The 23,655-nt window shown below is 39.6% G+C and overlaps 1 protein-coding gene across 7 annotated transcripts in view; it reads right to left on the bottom strand.

Annotated features, from left to right (window-relative positions):
* The window catches only part of AHCYL2 (adenosylhomocysteinase like 2), a 1,498,752-nt gene that overhangs the window by 806,895 nt on the left and 668,202 nt on the right, over positions 1-23,655 (bottom strand). For all 7 annotated transcript variants that reach the window (XM_044088837.1, XM_044088831.1, XM_044088833.1 and 4 more), the window contains exons 6-7: positions 2,699-2,793; positions 2,367-2,473 (exon numbers count right to left, since the gene is read on the bottom strand). In XM_044088837.1, the coding sequence (XP_043944772.1) occupies positions 2,367-2,473; positions 2,699-2,793 (202 nt within the window). The remainder of the gene's footprint in view (positions 1-2,366; positions 2,474-2,698; positions 2,794-23,655) is intronic.

Below are 23,655 nucleotides of genomic sequence, written 5' to 3'. Positions count from 1 at the left end.
TCAAGTCTGAACTCTCCCTGGCCAAAGGCATTAGAATCTTGACTGTTCAGCATAAAGGCATGTAAAAGCCTAAGACTCCCCTTCCCATTGCAAAAGGTCTGTCCTGGAAAGAAAACACTCACGAGATGGTCAACTCAAAGAAGGAAGGTCTCCTCAAACTGCAGATCACCCAGAAAAGAAGTAATCAAAGATGGAGACTTTGCTACTTGAGCCCACAACAGACACAAGATAGAGTTTCAGATCTCATAGTCCATGAAGAAAACAATAACAAGCAGGGGGAAAGAAGACCCCCCCCCCCCGCAAAGAAAAAGGCTGGCCCATCCCAATGTCAAGCATGCAAAGAGGATGAACGGGGGTGAGAGACAAGGTCTGCGTGCAAGAGCAAAAACATCTCTGATGCTGTAGAGTTCTGTATCTGGCCCTGGGATGGTGTCAGTCCACATCTATGAAGGGAGTTCTCACCTTTTTCAGGCCAACTCCCATCAGCAGTCAAAGATAGTAAATGTCTAATGCCAGTGCAGGACTGGGCAGTCTTAGCAGGCAAGTGAGAACCACCAAAGGCCTGCTTCAGTCTCACCAGCAAGCTATCATCAACTTGTGAGAGGGAGAAAACTAGCCAGAGGACTCAAAGACTTGTTTCATGCAAGTATGCAGTCAAGTCCTATGCTTCAGTAAGAGTTGGAAGACAGCACCCCCTTGCCAGAAGTACCTCTCCAATTAAACGTTTTGATATCAGAACAGAAAATGCAAGATACCAACAATATCCAGGGGAAAGGAGACCACAGGTAATGGTTCTGATGCTGCACTGTATGCTGTAGACTTTAATAATGCAGGCTAGGGTGAATGTGAAACCACAAGATCATTTAGTTTACTCCTTACTAACTTCTATCTAGTGTCACATTCCAGGCTATCACTGAAATAGGCACCATCTAAGTCAGACACAATAGGCGGTTCATGAAACTATCCAAGGGAATGCTGAAGACTGCAGAACACAAGAAAAACAAGGCAGAGAATGACACAAGGAACAGATCTAAACGATGAGTAATGAGAAAGGGCTGTAGATCAGGAGAATGGCATGCATCCTTATTAAGGCACAAGTTGCTCCTGTAAGGTCACACACATCTCAGGCAAGGATAAGTGAGATTAAGAATTAGCTGCTGGGAGGGCACTCAGAAGTGAGAACTCACAGACAGCTCTGTTGGCAGGAATAGATAAAAGACTGATTATGGCCCAGGTGACCAGACTTCAACTAGCAGCTTGGGGCATCTGTTGGAGCTGGTGTAGGGAAGACAGGGGTGACTACCCTTGGAGGAGAGAAGTGTCTGAACCACGACTGTTTCAATGCCACAATCCTTTGGAGGAGGGACTGTGAAACAGAGGATGGCTCAGGGTGAGCATTCAGACACCAAGCCATAAATATGGCAGCCCTCACTGAGAATACATGAAGTGTGCAATTGCATGGAGAGGGCACAGTGGATCTGGTGGTGATGTGGGCTGCTCATCCTCCCATCCCAACCCAGGGGGAAGGATTAGAGCCGTAACAAATATGTCTTCACTACCAGAATGACAGCAAGGGCAGAAACAACTACATAGGCTGCTAGCATTGATTGTGGGCTACTTACCTACCCCCACTCCCCCCACCAGGAAGAGAGGGATTAGAGCCATACCAAATGTACTTTCACTGTCAGGATACCAACATCTGATGGCCTCCTTCTTGGTCAGCTCTCTTTATCCTCACTGGGAAACAGTCAGGATGGGAGAACAAATGGGTGTGGCAGATGGGGAGAATTATGGTTAGCTGGTGCAGCAGCAAAAATCCTCCAGGGAAAGAATAATACTCGGTACTGGGTCAACTGAAGGAAAACAGATTTAAATAGAGGAAACACACCTACAAGAAAGACCTTACAACCACAGATTTCAAAACAACCCTCCAGTAATTCATTATTAAGAAAAGAGTGTAGATAATTTGGAATACTAGCTCCTGATACACCAAGATCCAACAATACAGAGATCTACAGGTCATTAGATGGATCTGGAAGCTCATTCTGCATTGTACAGGATGCCAGTGCAGATCACACACAGAGAGGCTAATAGAACTCTGTAGCACTTTAGCCCTGTATTCCGAAGCACTGGCACATTTTGTATCTTGCCTCCACTTGTCTCTAGATAAGCTAAATTACTTAAGGTATTGTCATAAATCAGGTCCTCTACTTCGTCAATCATACATTTTTGCAATTAAGATGTAGCAGTACATCACTCAATACATTAAGCAAAGGTTAGGGGAAAGTTGGCAACTAAAGAAAAGGCACAATACGTGAGACGCAGCAGTGCATGCTAAGAAGATTTCATATTTACTGCTGGCATACCTATGCACTCCGGTGACACTTTCTTCAACAATACCCTTTATTTTCTTAAACATATTAGGGTATTTTTTGTAAATCCAATGAGTGAGGTCACCTCCATCATCCAAGATCTAAAGAAAAGAAAATTAAATTACAATGTAAATGCATATATGTTCACTCAGCTACAAGAAACTAAAATTAACTGCAAACACACTAGTTTTGATATGTACAGTGCAGTTCTTCATCTAAAACAAATCCATCCTCTTGTTCATTCATTTTACTCATCCTACCTTATGGGAAACACTACTTGAACAATAGATTGTAAGCAGCAATGCATTTGTTTTTGTATAACTAACCATGTTAGGTTGCCATCCCTCTACATTTACACAACGGTCAATGCACCACCAGAAGTCATCTTCTGATTCTCCTTTCCAGGCAAACACAGGGAATCCTAAAGCAGAGAAGAAATTCAGATAATCTAAATCACAACTCTAGTCTATGACATTAAATTAGCTGACAGACTTGATGAGAAGCATTAATATATGCTCAGCTATGTGCAGAACTGAAACAAAGTAGTACACAAACAGCTGCTTACCACAGCAATAAAAGGCTGCTCTTTCTCTGTCCCTTCATTGACTATAAAAGTGAAGCAGAAATCGGGCTACAGCATATAAACACTTCATACGCTGTCAGTTATACATGGAGCACTGAACGCGGACAATAAGAAATATGTGTCCCCATCCAGAAGTAATGATGCCTTGTCCAGAAAAAATGATGCTTCAAACACCAGTGAAGCATACACTCATCTCCAAGCAGTTAACAGCATAGTTTCAAGGCAACCTAAAGTAACCCAGATTAATTATTAGTTATCTGTAAAGAAAACTATTCACTAAATATGTATTGCAAAATAAGCTACGTTCACCGGATCCAAGTCCGAGTCCCACAGCTTCTATCTGTATACTTCAAGATAAAGCAAGTCATTTAGCTAGAGCCAAATATTTAAGGTCACTCTAGAACACGGAGAACTGCATCTCAATTAAAAATGTTGTCTTTTTTCTAAATGATTAAAAAACAGCAAGTCTAAGAAATATAGTTTAAACAATAGTTTTCTTTTGTAGGGTTGCCACCTTTCGACATGGCGAAAACCAGACCAAAAATCACCCCCTTGCACTACCCACAACCCCTCCTCTCGCTACCCATTTTCTTGCCCACCCCACCTACTTTCCACCTATTTATGACATCACCACACATGGCATTAAGAGGTGGGGGTACCTTATTTTGTTTTTCCCTTTTTTTGGAAGTCCCAGCATCATGTTAGCGAGGCTTTTCAATTAAAAAGCTCATCCAAGTCTGCGTTTTTACAAACTCCAGCATTAAACAGAATACCAGAGTTTCTCTAGTGCTTTCTAAACTACCAGACTAACATTCTGATTTCTAGGTAGTCCGGAAAAATACCAGATAGGTGGCATTGCTATTCTTTTGCTGTTTATCATCTGATAACTAGATTATCCCTCTAGATGAAAATGCGTCTTTTCAAGAATGATCTCAGATGCACATCTCTGGTTAAGAGGCTTTTTAACACAAAGAATGCAAAGTAGAGAAAGATAGACTTAGCCTGTTATCCCAGTTAACAAACTGCGGTATCTTTGGATGTACATCACAGATTTGCATAAAAGGTGAGTAAACAAAACAAAGGCCTAGGATGTTGTCCGACCTCCATGAGGTCTATATTCAGAATGAACTCTTTAGAAGAGAAGAGTATCCAATTACATGTCATTTCCTGTAGCTTGAAGGGTTGCCAACCATTACAAAATTTGTGAACAGTCTGAAAAAATCCACTAATGTAAACATGTTAATAAAGTTTAACACAATATTTGAGCACCATTTAAAGAAGAGGAAAACCAAAGAGGAAAAGTTGCCACCCAGCACCTGCAGACTTCATGGACAGCATCCCTGTTCTGTCTCCTGGTAAGGCATATTTAAAGGCACAGCAGTTTCACAACTTGCATTCCAATCTGGAACTGAACAAAGGGGCAGTCACTTTATGTTTTGGGTTTCATGTTGCTGACACTCTTATTACAGAGCCAAGAATTTAAGCTTCTTCACTAATTTCTGTAACGGTTTGCCCTACCACAATGACCATGCAAGTGTATCAGGACCTGCCATCTCAGTCTTGCCATTCCACAGCCATATTTAAGAGTAAAAGTGTCCTGCTCAAGTGGCTCAGCCACTGCCCTACTTAACCTGCTTGACTTCTTCGAAAAAGACTGTGAAGCAATGGATGATGGCAAAACAATCTGTACCACATATTTAAACCTCGCAAAGGCATGTGACACAATCCCACACACTGGTATTATATATAAACTTTACCAGGCAATTGTCAAGCCTTATGTATCTTACTGGATGGCCAACTGGCTCACAACTAGAACCCATAATGTCAGGGTGGACATCTGCACCTCTTCCAAAAGACCTGCCACTAGCAGTGTACCCCAGAGTTCAGTTCTTGGATCACACCTCTTTGGCATTTACTTCTTGGAGGTCAAAGTTAATGCCAAGAGTTTTTGAATGACCAAGTTTGTAGATGATGCCAAATTTGGTGTTATTAAATTCCCCAGGGGACAATGATCCTCCAAAGGCTGTACCAAATAAATAACTGGTATCAAAACCATAGACTAAAATTAAATGCCAAGAAGTGTGTAACTGTATCCGCCAGCAAGCATTTGAGACTATCACATTAATATACTCAAAAAACTTATCTCCTAGACCTCCTCCTTGTAAGGAAGGCCTCTTTCACTACACAACATACATCTAAAGGTAATGCATCCAGATTCAGGGATGTAATTGTTCCACTGTACGAATGACCGCAACTTTTTCTCATGAAAAAAAATCAACAGCCTAAACTGTAAAAATTATGTAGACTGTCTCAGTCTTGTCCCTCTTCCCAGTATTATACAGACTAGTAAAGGGAACTTCTGCCTTGCATATAGAGCTTCAACAGACCTTTTTTGACAGACTTATTGCACATTCACATGTCCAATGGTATCAGACACTAGCTCAATGGATTTCAATCTCTTTTGCAAAATAAATAGAACACAATGAAGGGACAGGTTTGCATTATCAAGAATGCATTGCTATGGAGCAGACTTTCATTCCACTTAAAGCAAAGTACTCCTCTTACACTAATCAAATGTAATTTGGACGAATGAATGGATAACTGCAAATTCAATCCTTTTTAGCACTCCTGCCCCTTATCGTTAGGGGAAACATGTAAATGTCCCAGCATATCCTTGGTCGGCACATCTCTGGGTTACTGGCATGCAAAATATAAAGGCTAAAAACAAGCATGGGAATGTAAAGCTAGAATTCCTAAGATCCTCAAAGATCAACAGCTTAGTAAGTACCTATGACCCTATGAATCTAGGAAATCTGCACTCCCACAGAAGACAAAGTAAACAAGAATGGTAAAGAATAAGAATATAAGCTTCACTTAATACTGTATAAAAAATGAAGTAAAGTAAGATGACGTGGAGAACTTGTAAGGAAGCTTACATGGAGTACAAGAAAAAAAATTACACGTGATTACAATTACAAGCAGGACAGACCCATCAATGAATAAAGATCTGCTTAAACCTTTAACTGGATTGTTTTTTTTCCCCTTTGGAAGGAAGACTTTACTTCTGTTAAGTTTTGTTACATTAGCTGCAGCCAGGATCTGACTTTCTGAAAAGTTAGTGTTATTCCTGATCATAAGCAAGACCTTGTGACTATACTGATAACGAATAATAAAACATGCTATTTTGATTTTTTAAGGCAATGAGACAGAGCTAGAATGCAAATCTTTAGAAAACTACTACGCAAATAAGAAAATGTGTTCTGACTTGGAATACATCAGACAATTCATCACACTTAGGGTATAAAACAACTTCTGATGAAGTCTCAGATATTTGAGGGATGAAAGCACTAAATAAAATAACACTGACCTGTACTTCCTGTGTGCTGCCTGTGTATGACTTTTTATTTTTTTAGTCTGAATTGTACATTTGCAGAGGGAACTAACAGCAAAATTGTAATACAAAATGTTTAATTTTCACAAGTACTACACAGGATTTGGGAATATTTTAAAAAGGTGCACAGGTATTTCAAAAGTATACAACGCTAAATGAATCACCAAAATCAGGAATGATTACTAAACAAGTGAACATGGTGAAACAGTCATCCCAGTTCCCTCACCGCAGGCTTTGTGCCAACTGAGTGGTGCACAGCTACAGTTATCCCACTCCACAAGGGGGGATCCACCTTGGATCCCGGAAACTACCATCCCATCAGTCTGACGAGCCTGATCTGCAAGGCCATGGAATGTACTATCATGGAACTTATAAACAAAAACATTGGCAACCTTCAAACACTGGACCCCACCCAGTTTGGGTTAGTGAAGGGCCAAATCTTGTCTCCTGAACCTGACTGACTTCTTTGAATCAGTCTCCAGAGTCGTGGATGAGGGTAAGGCGGCCCACACAGCCTATCTGGACCTCACCAAGACCTTTGACACCATCTCCCACTCTGGAATCATAGATAAACTTACTAAGCTGGGCATTAATCCCTAAGTCACTCGATGGGTTGCCAACTGGCTTACTGACAGAACCCCACTGTAAAAGTAGCTGACTCCAAATCAAGCTCCAGACAAGTGGAGTACCTCAGGATTCAGTCCTAGGACCACTCTTGTTTGGCATCTACTTCTCTGAAGTACAGGCCAATACTAAGGGACTCTGGCTAACAAAGTTCGCAGATGACTGCAAACTGGGAGCCATTATTGAATCTCCAAATGATGTGGATACTCTACAAAACAGATGCTTGGTGCCAGAGCCATGGGCTCAAGCTCAATGCCAAGAAATGTATAGTTAACCCCTTTGGGAAAAAACATGTACCCGTGATTTACCACATAGGTGGCAGCACACTACACCAAAAGTGTGATAAGAGACTTAGGGACACAGGTGGACAGTGGTCTCACCTTCGATAACCACATCGCCACAACAGTCAGGAAATCCTTCTATGTGGCACACCTCATCACTAAGGGCTTTTCATCCAGAAAAAAGGAGGTCAATGTTCCACTGTATTCATCCCTCATTAGACCCATTACAGAATACCTCACCCCATTTGGTATGTACTTCTCAAGACACCTGCAACAACTGAAAAGGCCGCAGAAATACCTCACTAAAAGAATCACAGGCCTAAAGCAGATGCCCTATGCTGACCGCCTTAAAAAGCTCCAGCTAAACTCTGTCGCATATCGTCTACTCAGAGGCTATCTCTGCTCAACATACAAGGCCATGTCAAACCCAGAGCTGTTGGACATGCTACACTTAAATAAATCCCAATCCCTCAGAGCCATACACTACAGGGATCTAAACCTTATCACAATAAACAAAACATGCTGGAAGGATAGGTTCCTGACCCAGAGACTCCCCAGACTCTGGAACAGACTGCCCATACATGTCAAGCAGAGCACCTCTTTGGCCCTCTTCAAAAGGAACCTTGACAATTGGATGGGAGAAAGGAAATTCACCCCGGGGATCACGTCAGTCACCCTGCTAGACAGGGGTCCGGGAAGTAAATAGTGTGGGAAGAAACAGCTAGGGAATTGTTATGGCTAGGCTTGTATAGGCCCTAGGGCCTAAAGCCTAGTACCAACCTATGAACCTAAACGGGAGGCAGACAAAAGAAATAAAAATATAGGTTGGTCTCGTTTCATATTTCACACACATTAGGAAGAATAACTGACGTTTATGAAAAGGGATGACAGCAGATGTTTTTAGGTTGTTTAACGAAGGCAATGAACATACCTCCCCAACTGTACCAAATTACTCTGTTTTTACCAAGTTTTGGGGTCCAAATAATGGGTTGCCACGATTCCCGAGTGGCACCACTTCATTCCCAACTTTTTCCCAGCGTTTTTTTTATTTTTAATTAATTTTCCTGTTTTTGAGCTGACATCATCACGTGCGTGATGACGTCAGCTCCGTCGGGGCTACCAGCCTGTCGGAATTGAGGTCAGTGCACTCATTTCCAGCTGGGCTCACTTTGAGCGCATTTCCGTGAGTGGGAAACACAGTTTTATATGAAATCTGGCATTGTTCTCTTTATAGTGTTATTCAAATGGAAAAAGTTCTTCCTTTTTTGCGATTTGGCTGTGAGCGGGAAGTCCAGGGTGAAACGAACTGACTCATTCGTTGGGAGGGTGGCCTAATGGTTAAGGTGTTTGCCTTACAAGAACAAGGTGCAGGGTTTGAGTCTCACAAGGGATAACTGGCTAGGCTTACAATTGGCTCGCAACGGCAGTTAGTCTAGTACTAAGCTATGAACCTAAACTGCGGATGATGAAGTAGGAACATTTATTTATACCGAGAAGAGGTGTGTGTGAGTGAGTGAGTGAGTGAGTGAAAATAACCCACTTTAATACATCTGGTGGCTAGACGTACTCAGGCTCAAACCTTGTACCTTGGGTACAAGGTAAAAAGAATCTAAAGTCCCTAGCCACCACCACTTGTGAATTTATGCCTCATATTTTTTAAAATCTGTGGTTTTCGGGATTTGTGTGGCAAATCACTAAAGGATTGAATTCACTAAATAATGACATGCATTTGAATTTCAGACTTCATATTCTTCAGAAAATAAATGGTAACACAAAACCTTTTATTCTAGCAAATTTTTAAGTTTATAAGATCAGTATTTGAAATTTGTCCATATTTTGGGGCTGTATTCCCCCATTATTGGCTTTGTCCAGGTTTTTTGTGCTAAGAGGTTGGGAGCTATGGTGAGAAATGAGAACTGAATTCACTAAATGATAGCCATTTAAGTTTCAGTCTTCCTATCTTTCAGGAAACTGCTGATTTGGCATAGTGGTAATGTTGCTCTGACTGTAGTGCACAGGGTCCTGGGTTCAAGACTTGGCAGTGAAATGCATCATGGTAACATTTTATTCTAGCAACTTTGCAAAATGTTTGTATCCCACACCCCAAAAAAAAACCTGAAATAAAAAATGTGTGATTATATATATATATATATATATAGTGTGTGGGTGTAGAAGTAGACTTTTATGATGGAAATGTTCTGAATTGGGCAGATTTGTCATTATTGGTTCATGCATTTTATTTCATTGAATAAAACAATAACTGGCAGGTGAAATCCTCACAACAACCAGGAAACATGAAGGTTAATGTAAAATCTTTGTATTTAATGTAAAATAATAAAACAAGTAAACACTTTCGTTTAACTAATGTAAACTTCAGACAACAGTATAGTGTAAAACAGACATTTAAATAGTATACACTTCATTCTAATCGGACAAAAGGAAACGACAAGGATAAAACAAGGAAACATTAACCCCTCAATCACCATATTACATCCCAAATATGTACAAAATTGTTATGTTTATGGGAAGACAAATAATTTCCTTGTTCTCCCTTGTCATTTCCTTTTGTCCAATTAGAATGACTTGTATACTATTAAAATGTCTGTTTTATACTATACTATAGCCTGATGTTTACATTAAACGAAAGTGTTTACTTGTTTTATTATTTTACATTAAATACAAAGATTTTACATTAACCTTCATGTTTCCTGCTTGTTGTGAGGATTTCACCTGCCAGTTATTGTTTTATTTATCATTTTGTTTCATTGCCTACTGGAAAAATTTTCAAACAATAAATTTAAAATGCTCTCTAACAAGTGTGCTGTATTATACAAGGAATATAATTTAATAAAGTCAGGAAGGTGTATCAAAGAACACACGCATGTTTCTTGTTTTGTGTGTAAGGGGCCAATGATTTGAAAACAGCCCAAAGGTAATCTTTATCCACCACAGGCCAGATGCACTTTCTTTGGATGTTGTGTGGGTTTCAATGGCAAAGGAGTTTTAATGCCAAGTCTGTTTTCATTGTGAGACAGTATTGCTTTGTTTAGCAGATGTCTAATAGTGTTTGTGCATTATGCTATAAAATATAAAAATAAAATCCAAATAATCATTGTAGAAGTAAAGCAGTATGCATACAATAGTGTTTATGGTAAATGGGGTGAAACAGACAGGTAATGGGACATTGGAATGGTTGCAGGAGGACTCTGGTGCCATATTTTGGTTGTCTGTTCTTTAGTTTGCATTTGAAAGTTGGTATCCCACAATTCCACTGGAGTGGGCGGGGTTACATAATTATGTATGCAAATTTGATGTTAATCAGCGTACAGATTTGTACCTATTTTTCATGGGCCTTGTCCAGATTTTTGATGTTTCCAGGTTGAGAGGTATGGCAATGAACATTTCTAGTATCTATAGTATGTATTCCCAAATGTGCTGCAGTAGATTCTTAAAGGGTATAACTGCTGCTTGGGATATCTTCCTGGAACTTAAGCAACTCACTGCTACAGCTGGAATTATTTCACACATTGGAGAGGAAAGGCATTTTTTTGCTGGTCAGCTAACTGGAAGTGCAAATGTATGATCACAAACTTGATAAACTGCACACTAACACGGGAATTAAATTCAGGAAAGTGTTTAGGGAAACACTGATTTTTACTAATTTATGAACAAAGGTAGGAACTTTCTGGCTATAGCCTTTTTAATTTTTTTATTACCACAGGTCAATAAAAACATGTCTACTCATAAATTCATTGATAGATGTCAGTAAAAAATTGAGGGATGGCAACATTAAATGCTGGCAAGCTAGCTACCAAAGATACAGACTTCACATCTAACATCCCTTTTTTTTTACTATAAAACATACGGCAGCATACCCTACATTATACCAATCACTTTAACCATGTTATGGGAACTTCATAGCTCTTTCTGCAGGTCTTGACTGGCATAGTTCTCACACAGTATTTTCATGAAATTGTAATGTAGAATTTCAACTTTTACATATTTTTCTTATACAAATGTCTGCAATTCCTTCCACACAGCTTTCCATCTTCCTCATGCACAGCACAGCCCTGACCTGGCTGCTTTAACAACTGCTATAGCTTCAGGTAGTGGAATTTCCCATGTTTTTTACATTTTTATCCACTCTCCAACTTGTAAGTCTGGCAGTCTCATTAGCACTTCCTTTACCTTGCATTGACTTAAAACGCATCAACATGGTAGATGAAGCAGGTAATGTACTTTTCAACTTCCTGCCCATTAACAGTTGGGTGAGTGGAGAAAGACTCCATACAATATAATATTTCTGCATTCCAAAATTGTTGGATGGCAATTGTAACTTTTGCTACAACTCTTTCTCATGAGATTTATCAATGCCTGAACAGTTCTCCACTTGTTTAGAGGACTACAGATAGAGTGAAATGGGCATCAGATATCCAGTCCCACAAATGATGACTTAAATACACTGATCATACAAGCACTTGGATGTGCTAGTCAGTTTGATTACATATTATACATACAAGTACATAGTTATTTATCTTAATCTCTCTCTCTCTCTCTGTGTGTATATATATATATATATATATATATATATATATATATATATATATATTGGTGTACTACATTTAATTCTTAAATACCAGAGATCAACTGCAAAAATATTGACCGTAAAGGTAGAAAACAATGTAACTAACACAGTAGTATGCATATGCCTAGGAAGAGCCTCAGTGCATGCAAAATCTAACGCTGAAAAAACAAAAACATTATTTTTGCAAGGGGTCAAGCACCCCATATCCCCTAACTATATATACCAACTCCAAGAGTGCACAAGCATGGGGTAAAGGCAAATTTACCAACCTCTGGACTTGAGGGATCTCCCGCAAACGTCGATCAACTGCCTTGTCAGCCAGTTGGGGGTTGACATAATGGCCAAAAGTTTTCCCTTACAAACAAAAGGTACAGGGTTTAATTCTCACTTTGGGAAGCATGGCTAGGCTTAAAACTGCCCCTTGGGATCGTTAGCCTAGTAATCACCTATGAACACAATCGACCTTTCAATAGCACGCACACACACACATACATATACATCTATACACACACACATACACATATATACTAATACACACACACTAGCACAGCACAGTGATTCTCACCAAGCACATCAAACACATCTGATTCAAAAATATGTAAGTAGTGGTATAAATACTATTTGTGACCTAAACTTATAAAAAAACAGTGTTTTCCTTAAATGTGTCCCATCTTTTGCTCAGCTATACTAATTGGTTTAGGAGTAGAGAGATATGTGCTTATATTAGCAAGAACAGGTTTGTTGAATGAGCATTTGGATATAATACACTAACAGAGCTGAGACAAGCCAGGAAGAGAATACTTGCTGTTTGTAAAGAATACTTGGTATCTGAAGCAGGACATCTAGGACACAGCCAACTGAAGTGATGATCCACCTTAGAAGTTTTTCTGCTAGAAAAAATCCAAATACAGCTACTATCAGAGACCATTTTCCAGTAATGTAAGACTACACTAAAGGTACTTGTTCAGAATTTTAAACACTTTTTTGCTTTTATGAACTCACCTTATTTGTACTTGTATGTAATGAACTGTACTATTTCAGAGAAAGTGGAGTTCTCAACTGCATTATTCTACCACACTCTTGTGGACTGTGGTGGGCATTATGGCCCCCATTACTTACGTCAAAGCCATGAAACCTATCACTATCAGAGAGAGAGAATTGCGTGGTATGCTGGGATTTTATTTGCACACTTGTGTGTGGATCCATGTGCCAAGATGGCCACAGACCACAGCAGCAGCAGCTGCTGAAGGGATAGTTGCAGCAGCTGAGTTGATCACTCTTTCAAAAACAGTCCCTTTTGCTAAGACAACTTGCACTGCAGGTCAGCAGCAATGCATTACCTTTCCACCTTCAAGTGGTATGCCTACCATGAGTGATGGGATTGTGCCAACTAATCTAGGACCCTATCAGACAAGTTAAATGGAGAACCAATGGCAGCCTTTAAAGACATGAAAACGACTATTTGAATATCTGCTATTATGGCAAGTTTACATACAAAGCTGTACTATGTTTATCATTATATCACTGCTATAGTAGCCTAAGTTATATGGGTAGGATACCAAAGCTTAGAAGGAGGATGAGGATGTAGTCCTAGCAATGCCTGCTCTAAACCTGGAAAAATAGTCTGTGCATACTTTTACAAAGCACTGCAAACTAGAGGACCAAGTTACTGCCTCTAGAATACTTCTCAGGTCTACCCCATTCCAAAAAGCCACTGAAGAAGCCAATGTCCTAGTAAAGTGTATCCTGCCTTACATGGAGTTGATTTGTTTTGATTGGAACAAAAGGAGATATCATGGGATACCATTTGGAAACCTTCTGCTATTACACTGGTTGCCCCTATTTTATTACTTACTTTATGAAACAACCACTTAAACTGAAAGTTTTAGTTCTGTCAAGACAGTATCTGAGTTATCTGTGAAATCCAAGAGTATGAAGAATTCTTTCTCCTTAACAGATTTTGGGAAGAAGCCTAGGAGAGGGACAGACTGGATCAAAGTAAACACAGATGCCATTTTAGACATCATTTTCAAGGAAACCATATCTTTGTGGAAGATAAGAGAAGGTTGACCCACCATGCAACTCAGATATGCTTATTGCAGAAGTCGGAGCAATCAGCAATACAGTTTTCTAGGTCAAGAACCAGAAATTAACCTGATGAGCTGGTTCAAACAGAGCAACTGTTGACTTTTCCAAAACATTGTTAAGATCTTATAGAGAAGCCATCTGCTTTCTAGGTGTTCAGATGTGAAGAAACCACTTCAAAACAGCTTGACATGAGAGTGCATTGAAAGAAGGGAGTTCATGGGCAAGCATGCTGAAATGCTCAAAAGATAAACCTTGACAGAGAAATAAATGTCAGAGAATAACTCACACAAATATTGTACAATCAGAGAAATGCCACCTTTAAACTGCTCTTAATGCGGCACCACCAAGAATTCTTTTTTATAAACGATTTCTCTATAGTTTGTTTTGTCTCATTTAATACCTACTGCATATTATTAGAAGACAGGTGCCTATAAGGTATTAAAATTCTATCATCCAAGCAATGTATCAAAAAATACATCTTATGTGAGTAGGTCCAGCCTGTGAGGAAATTTATGGTAAATGCCCTTGGCCACTTCCAAAATAAGGGAAAACGTTGCTGCCTGGGCCAGAAGGGAGTTGTCACAATGATCTTTACAGAGCACTTCTGAATCCTCAGAATGACCCTGAATATCAATGAAAACAGGTAGAAAGGCGTAAAGAACAGTCCCATCCAAGGAAATTAGAATGCATCTCTTTTCCATGCCTGCTTGCAATAAGTCCGGACTCTTGAAACAGAATTTTTCCAGTTTGTTGTGAACAGAGGTGAATAGAGCTATCTAAGCTGTTCCCCAAAGATGGATCAAAGCCTGTAAGATCCCAGAGACTTCCAAGATGGCTGCACACAACTCAAAAGCATAACTTCAGCTTACCCTGTGTGAAAACAAAAACTGATAAAAAGGAAAGTCATTGAAAATGTTTTTGTCTGGTAAAAGTCTTTTACTGCTTAGCAAAAGTACTGCCTTGATGTCAAGGAAGAAATTTGGAAAATCTGAACGAAAATCAACCAGAAAAGGAGGAGAAAACACCGTCTAGGAAGGATTCTGCAGCGGTTCTGCAAAAAGCAGTTCAAGCTTCAGCTTTGGTTCAAGAGATGGCCTCCAGTAATTCTGAGGGAAAAATAAATCAAATGTAATCAGAGATAATTAAAATAATTGAAACATTGAAGGAATATATCAATTCAAACAAATGGCTGGAAAAAATATAAGAAACTAACTAGCCATTCAAGTAAACTGATACAACTGCAAAAATTTGAGGATGACATGAAGAAAAAGTTAGCTGAAGATGAGGTTTCTCAAGAGGAACGGTTTAAAACAACAGTAGAGATAAAAGACGTGTGTGCAGAGAAAACACAAGATCTTCTGCTGTACCAGAGAAACTGGAAGGAACAGAATGTATTCATTTTATGAAAGCAGAAATAAGCAACTGGACTGGTGTTATAGAACAAAATTTGTCAAATGAAAAGGGCACACTGAGTGTATGCTCCAAACCCGATCATGAGAAAGCAGCCAAGACCTACATTACTAAAGAAGCAATCATGCCAACAAAAAGATATGATCCTTACAAAATTGTTCAGAAGGGCAAAGTGTTAAAAATTGAAGACAGCAGAGTGTTTGTAGAAAATGATTATTCAATTCAGTGTACACCAGGTACAAGAGAAGCAAATTTATCCCAGCGATCAGGGAATGTCAAGAGCAGTTGTGAGATTCTAGTTGCTGTATACAGGCGTCTTTCAAAGTGTTTTTTTCCAGGAGGATCAAAGTTATTTTCTGACAGAGAACAGGGTGAGGAGGAAATAAAAATGTTTAGCCAACAAAAAGTGAGTCAGCAAGCAGAATGAGAGTCCACATCTCATTCTTCTGACAGTAAGGTTCATAGAAAGACTGCCAGTGAAATATTTTCCAGTGTTCCAAAGGAAAATGCTTGAGAGAGATAAAAAAAGAGTTGACTAGAAGAATGAGCAGTACCCTTGGACTTGAACTAAAGTCTGGTGTTGGGAGATGCAGATGAGCATGAAGAAGACCAGCAACTCTGAAATTAGTGAATAAATGGAAGACTGTAAAGCATTTTATCACATTTATGAAATATGGTTTTGCAAGAAAAAGTTACTGAAAAACAGTACACTTTCGTTGACTTTGTTAAATATGTGGGTAGACTGTACCCTACTTTATATCATTAATTTAAGTAAAACAATTTATATTCTTATTAGTATTTAGATAAAACATTTCATGATGTAAACTGCATGCTACATTCAGTAAAACAGCTCTGTGTAGTGTATAGTCAGGGGTACTCTAAATGGGGGGGGGGGTCTTTTCAATGACTTGTGTGTTGAAGTATTACAAGTAAATTACTTTTTTAGGTTTAAGAATTATAGGTTTTATAGCATAAAAAGTGAAAAAAGGCTGTACAAGAGCAAGTTTAATGATCATGTTTTGTGATCTTGGGCTGCTGGGGCTGGGATGGGGTGTGAAAGTGCACTGATTATATTATATGTAGAATTAAGATATTTTTCTATCTATTTTTCAAGGGTGAGTACCTAGATTACTACATTTGGTTTAAGCTGAGAACAGGTGTTTTTGTAAGAAGTTAATCTTGAGAATTCTGAGTATTCTTTGCTGAGGGAAATGCAAAATTTAAAGGTATAATGGTAAACACGCCACTAAAAAAATTAAGTTTGAAATTATTGGAAGTGAATAACAGGTAACAACCTCCCTAGCAGCCTTAATACTTTAATGCAGTTGACAGAATAGAATACAATTTAGTTGTATTTAAAGACAGACAGTGCACTTTTTATGGGGCTAAAAGTTAATGTTTTCTGAAAGCATACAAGCTGTTTTTCATATCTGGGAGAGGAAGAGAAGAAAAAAACTGACAGCAATCAGCGCAAGTGAAAACATAGGTAATCTTAATTTTAGGTTAGATAATTCCTGTAGGTGTAGCCATCAATTTAAGGCAATTGTTCCCTTTTGGAGGGTTAATCTTCCTGTTTTGAAGATGTACACAGTTATGTATATTTGTTCCAAGTTAATAGGGAATGGGGGTATTCTGTATTTTTTTTGTTTGAAGGTTTTCATTAAAACAAAAAGTCTTAAGTGTGGCACAGGTTCAAATGAAGATGAGCTGGAACAACCGTGCAAAAGATCAACCTGCCAAACATTAGTATATGCATGTAATACAAATGCTGGAAACACATTAAAAAAATGTCATGTATAACAGGTGGAAACAATAGCTTTCATCATGATGGCTACGCTGTCTCTATTATCTCTAAATGTGAATGGACTTACAGGTACAGATAAAAAGGAAAGCGTATTGAATTATATTAAGAAGTGCAGAGTACAAATAGCAACACTGCTGGAGACACATTTGGAAAAAATGGGCATGTGATTTTGACAAAGAGGATTTCAGAATGGATATTCAGCAGAATATCAGGGGCAGAGGAAAGGGCTGTAATCATTTTAATTCTAGTGGAGTTCCAACAGTGAAAGATGAGTAGGAAAAAGACAAGAATGGTAGATTTGTGGTAGTAAGGGGCTACTGGCAAGAGAGGAGGATTACATGACATGTATTTATATTCCACTGAAAACTACTATTTATGGAGCTTAAATTTTTGGGAGAAATATTCAGCTTTCAGCAGGGAATATAATTTAGAGTTGGAGACTACAATTTGATTAGCAATAGTGAGAATATATCAAAGGGACCTACAAGGAGAACATAACAAAAGAGGGTAGATTTCTGAAGAAATTTATAGAAATATTTGGTATTGAATATGTGAATTCAGTAGTAGAAACTCTAACAAAATTTATATATTACTCCCAAAGGTAAAATAACTGGGCTAGACTAGATAGAAATTATATTTCACAGGAACGCGCAGTTAAATCAAAAGCTTTGACACTCAGCCTATAACTATTTCAACTATTTCAGATCATGCACCAATAAAAAACAAGATAAAATGCAAGATAATGAAGTAAAAATAAGACAATGGAACTTATCCTACCTGCTGAGTAGAGAGAAATTTAATGAATGGCTAGAGAAAATAATTTGAGAGTTACTATGGAAAATATAAACATTTTCAGAGCTTTTAGTTATCAACTTGGATAAAATAAAAATGGAGTTTAAAAATCGGGTTGAAATAAAAGAGAATGGGGTATGTTAAGAAGTGACAGAAATGACTTGGGGGGGGTCTATCAACGGTTAAAGCACTGCAGAATAAGGTGAATATCACAGAAGAAAATGTGCAAATGCAAAGTGCTAAAGAGTGCTAAGGACGTATATGGACAATATGCATGAATTTAGGAAGACTGTAGTTAAGCAACTATTTTTTGATTACAACTTCAGAGCACGAAAACTTTTAGCACAACTTAGGCAACAGAACATTGAAATGGTTGCCACCAAAGTTAGACAACCTATAAAAAGAAAAATAACCAGATATCCTGTTAAGATTTTAGATATTATAAGCTGTGTATGAACAGAGGAACCAGGAAAGGGTGTCCCTCTTTTCCCTTTGTTATTTGCTTTATATTTACAGCCACTGGCAAAGAAAATGAGGGGCTCAGAAATACAAGGATATAACTGGTGTGGTAATCATGAAAAGTTGGTTTTATTTGCATACGATAGGCATCTCAGCATTGTAGAACATTTTGAGACTGTTTCAATTCTTTTCGGGATATAAAAGTAATGAAGATAAAACAAAGGCTACAGCTATACATTATGTACCCACACATGAATTGGTTCACTAATACCCATATTTATGGTGATATGAGTATTTGGGCGACCACTGTGGTGCAGCGGTTAGCGTTGCCACCTCACAGTAAGAGGTTCTCCGGTTCAATCCTCGGCTGGGGTGCCTTCTGTGCGGAGTCTGCATGCCCTCCCTGTGGTCGTGTGGGTTTCATCAGGGTGCTCTGGTTTCCTCCCACATCCCAAAGACATGCTGTAGGTGGATTGGACACTCTAACTTGGCTCTAGGTGTGAGTGCATGCGTGTATGTGCCTTCTGTGGAAGGTTGGGCGCCGGGCTGGCAACTCGACACCGTAACATTCCACTGCCAATAGACAGGTGATCCACTGTGGCGACCCCTAACCAAGAAAAGCTGAAAGAAGAAGAAGAAGAATGGCGATATGAGTATTTAGGAGTATGGATTAAAAAGGCTTCTGTTATGGCTGCTAAGAATGTGTGGGAACAAACTAAACAATAATAAAAAAATTGAGATATTGGAAACTCTTATTTATGGATATGGATAGTAAGATACAAGCAGATAAAATATTTTTAATCCCTTTAGTCTTCTATACAGGTCAGGCATACTTTTATCAACCCAAGGAAAAACTGTGGGCAATAATTAATAAAGAACTGAAGGAATTAGAGAGTCAAGTGGGATAGGCTCATCCTTCCAATAAAACAAGGTGGTTTAAGTTCACCTGATTTGAAAGGATATTTTAGAACTAGACAGTTAAGGCTCAAAGCAAAAGGTTACAATTCAAAGTGGAAAGGTATGATGATGAAGCAAGACGGGGAGGGAGTTCAAAAAAATATGGACAGTGTTACTTTGGATGCAGACCCTTAAAGAGAATAACAACCGTACAGAATATTATGTTCATAAAGTAACAAAGTATTCTAAGAACTAAGCCAATAAAAGAATAATGAAAGGAGATTTTGTAAATAGGGATGACTGCAAGTAGGGGTACAGAAAATAAGCAAGAGGGGAATGGAATTTACTGAAAAACCCTGGCAAAGGAACCAAGATATCGGGAGCAAATAACTGATGCAGGAAGGGTAATAGGGTGGGATGAGGGACTGAAGGGTAGAGACTGCCTTACATACCAGGGCTTAATCTCAGAGTACAGGCAAAGAGAAGGGGCTATGGGAATTTTAAGTAAAAGACCTGCTCTGGTACAGTTTTTAGTTGAATCTAGAACAGAAGCTGCTTTTAAAAAGGGATAAAAGGGTGGCATAATGGTTAAGGTGCTTACCTTAGAAACACAAGTTGCAGGGTTTGATTCTCACAGGGGGCAATTGGCTAGGCTTAAAAAATGGTCCATGAGGGCAGTTAGCCTAGTAATAATCTATGAATCTATAATTAGTAGGGCATTTAAAATATTGCATGATAAGTATAAGAATCAATCAGAAGAGGTATGAAAAGACTGGGAAGCGGGACCAGAAAAGCAATTTACAAGAGAACAATGGGAAGACATATGTATGGCTCCCAAGTATGCAACCTTGCCCAAAGACTTAGGCTTTTTGCTTGATGTGTTTGCATAGGTATTTCTGGTACTCCAAGCAGACTTCAAAAAATGTTTCCTCGGTAGACAACAGATGTTGAAGGTGTGATGGAAAAGAAAGAGGTAACTGGGAATTTATGTTTTGGGAGTGTAATGAGTTGGCAGATTTTAAAAATTCCCTGCAGAGTACTTGATCAGAAACATTGAGTGAACAAATGGCTGTAAGTAAGCAAATTATTCTTTTTAGCTGGGATACATGATACAGGATCTGAACTGCCTAGACATAGCAAAGCCTTATTAATTTTGTTGGCTGCCAAAAAAATCAACTATTAAAAAAATGGAAATTCAAAGTCTACAACTGTTTTTGAGGTACGGAATACTGTAAAGGAAATGAAGAATGGGAAGAGGGATCTTTACAAAAGGGAAGAAGCAAATTACATAGAAATAAACAAATGATAGGAACAATATTTGCATAATAATGTTCAGGAGGAGGAGTGAAGTTTAAGGGAAAGGCAGGAATTCAGCACTTTTTGCAATGAGGGACTAATGATAGCAGCAAAGAAAACATACCTGATATATATTGTATTTAAATGGATAAAGGTTAAATGTCTTGTTCTCTTTTCTGTTAATGCATGTTTGCTTATGTCTTAAGTGATAATTTAATACAGGTGTTAAAAAAAACTTTAAGACCCCCCCCCCCCCCCCCCGGATTTCATTTTCATTCATTAGGGTCTGTCCAAGTCCTGCTCAGCTTTTTTTTTTTTTTAATTGCTCAGATACAATGTAAGAAGTTTGCAGAGTGAAACTGTGCTGAATTGTTACATCCTTGTCTGCCATGGATAATCTACAAAAATGGTAAGCTCTGGAACCCCCACGTTTATGGACCATATCACATCAGGAGACCACAGACAGCTGTTTTTAGTGCATTCATTACTAACCAACTTCTCTCCAATGTTTGTGCGTTTTGGTCCGTCGTTTTTCCCCCAAAGACCATGCACTTTAATCCCCAAAGGCACTGCCCCCCAAGCAAAGTCTGAGGCATCTGTTGTTATGGACTGTAGTGGAGCTGGAAGGAAGACTTGGATTTACATAAAACTGATACTCCACCAAAGCAGTTCCCTTTTAACAAAACCAAAAACTGGAATTTGAAACATCAAGAGGGGATGATAATGAGACCATAAAGACCGTAGGTGCCAATGAAGCTTTCTCAGTCTAGCTAGACGAATCATGAGCATCACAGATGTTATGAATCCTAAAATCCTGACAAATTACATCACTGAAGTCCTTGACTGTTTTAAAAGAAGTACAGTTGTGTACACTTACCATAAATGTAGTTGTTCAAGTGTATTCACTGTTGCAGTCATCACCTGTGGGTTATCCCTGCTGTGGTAGCCCTTGGCTGACCCAAATACCAGAGTCAGTAGGCTGTCGTCACCTGTAGTCTGACGTCAGGTCATCAGTGCTACAAAGCAAGGCAGCCAACATCATTACATCAGTTTTTCTTGTCCTAACCCGTCAGAAGCACAAGCGAAAAAGGAAAAGTGGTCCTGGTGGCTAAAAGTCACCTTGGGAAGCTCATGTCCCCTTAGGGGAAGATGTTAAATGGGGGATGGAGGGAGGGAAACCAAGATTGCAACAGTGAATATCTCGAACATCTACATTTATGGTAAGTGCACACAACTGTACTATGTTCTTCGTATTTCACTGTTGCAGTCATCACCTGAGAGAGGATTCCCAAACCTGAGGACAGGGGTGGAAGGATAGGTTGAGTCCTAGGTATGGGTCAGGAGGCCCTGCAGAATCGCAAAGGCAAACCCAGCTCTAGACTTAGAAAAGAGAGGTAGGTGGTAATGCTTTGCAAAGGTATGGACAGAGGTCCAGGTGGCCGCTTCCAAGATGTCTCTGATGGGTACTCCTCTGAGGAAGGCAGTGGAAGTGGAGGTTCCCCTAATGGAATGGGTATGGATAGATTTGGGGGTGGGTTTCCCATGTAGTCTGTAGCAGAAATGGATACGGTGTGAAATCCATTAGGAAATGGTTTGGAAATGGGCTTCCCCCTCTCCCCAAGGGGCAAAGCTTACAAGTAGTCGGTCTGTTTTTCTGAATGGCTTAGTATGGTCCAGAGAGTATCTGAGTTGTCTGTGCATGTCTAGTGAGTGTAGAATTCTTTTCCCCCTTGTTTTGAGGGTTGGGAAAGAAGGTGGGTAGGTGTATGACCTGGTTAAGAGTCACATCAGATACAACCTTGGGCATAAAAGGAAGGGTTAGTTCTCTGGGAGACCATGTCTGCATGGAAAATGATGAAGGGCTTGACAGCCATGAGAGCCTGAAGTTCCAAAACCCTTCTGGCTGAGGTGATAGCTAGTAGGAAGGAAGTCATCCATGAGAGGTATTTAATTTCTGTACAAGTGGCAGGTTCGAAAGGAGGTAAGGTTAGTTTTTCTGGCACATAATGCAGATCCCAGGGTGGCGTGGGAGGCCTTCTGGGAGGTCTGATATTAGAAGCCCCTCTGAGGAATTGCTTTAATCCAAAGATGAGAGAAGAGGGGTGGGTCTGAATCATAATGGGCAGAAATGGCAGAGGCATGAATTTTAATAGAGGAGAAAGAGAGGCCACACTACTGAGCAACTCTGCTAGGTAATCCAGGATAAGAGAGCTGGAAGGTTGGGAAGTACTGCCCCCTTTGGATTGTTTCCAGGAGCAGAACGTTTTCCATTTTCCTGGGTATGATTTTCTTATGCTGGGCCTTCTGGCCTCTGTGATGATGTCTAGGACCGGTTTGCTTAGCAGGGACTCCTTGTTAACTTTTAGTGTATAAGCCATGCTGAAAGATTGAGAGTCTGTAATTCTGGGTGCAGTACCTTCCCCCTCTCTTGGGTCAAGAGGTCTGAGATCAGGGGAAGCTGCTTTGAGGGCTGTAAGGTCAGGCTGCCTAATAGGGGGTACCAATGCTGTCTGGGACAATCTGGAGCAATGAGGATGGCCTTTGGTCTCTCTTCTCTTATTTTAATCAGAACCTTGGAAATAAGGGCAAAGGAGGGTACGCGCACACAAAGAGGGAGTTCCAGGTGAAGGTCAAGGCATCCACCTTCCACGCTAGGAGGTGATACTCCCTGGTACAGAACTTTTACAGCTGGTGGTTGAGGTGCCAGGCAATGAGATCCACTTCTGAAGTCCCCCAGTTGTTGACCCCTGGTAGGTACTGGGCAACAAGGTGTAGCCTAACGGAGGTGGCTCTAAGCCAGAGGCTTATGGCTAACCTGCACAGGGGGTAAGATTGGGTGCCCCCCTGCTTGTTAATATACCACATCACTGTGGTGTTGTCTGTTTTTATAAGGAAAACCCCTGGCCTGAGATGGGATTTGAAGGAAGTCAGAGTCTTTTGCACTGCCATAATTTCTTTCTGACTGATGTGCAAGTGAAGTTGCTGGGCATTCCAAAGGTCTTGGGTGCACCTGCCTGCTAGGTGATTGCCCCAAGCAATGTCTGAGGCATCAGTGATGATGGTCTGGCTGGAA

Source organism: Protopterus annectens, chromosome 11.part0, assembly GCF_019279795.1.
Source record: "Protopterus annectens isolate FY-2018-M chromosome 11.part0, PAN1.0, whole genome shotgun sequence".
Lineage (NCBI taxonomy): Eukaryota > Metazoa > Chordata > Ceratodontiformes > Protopteridae > Protopterus > Protopterus annectens.
This window is presented reverse-complemented; position numbering and strand designations above follow the sequence as displayed.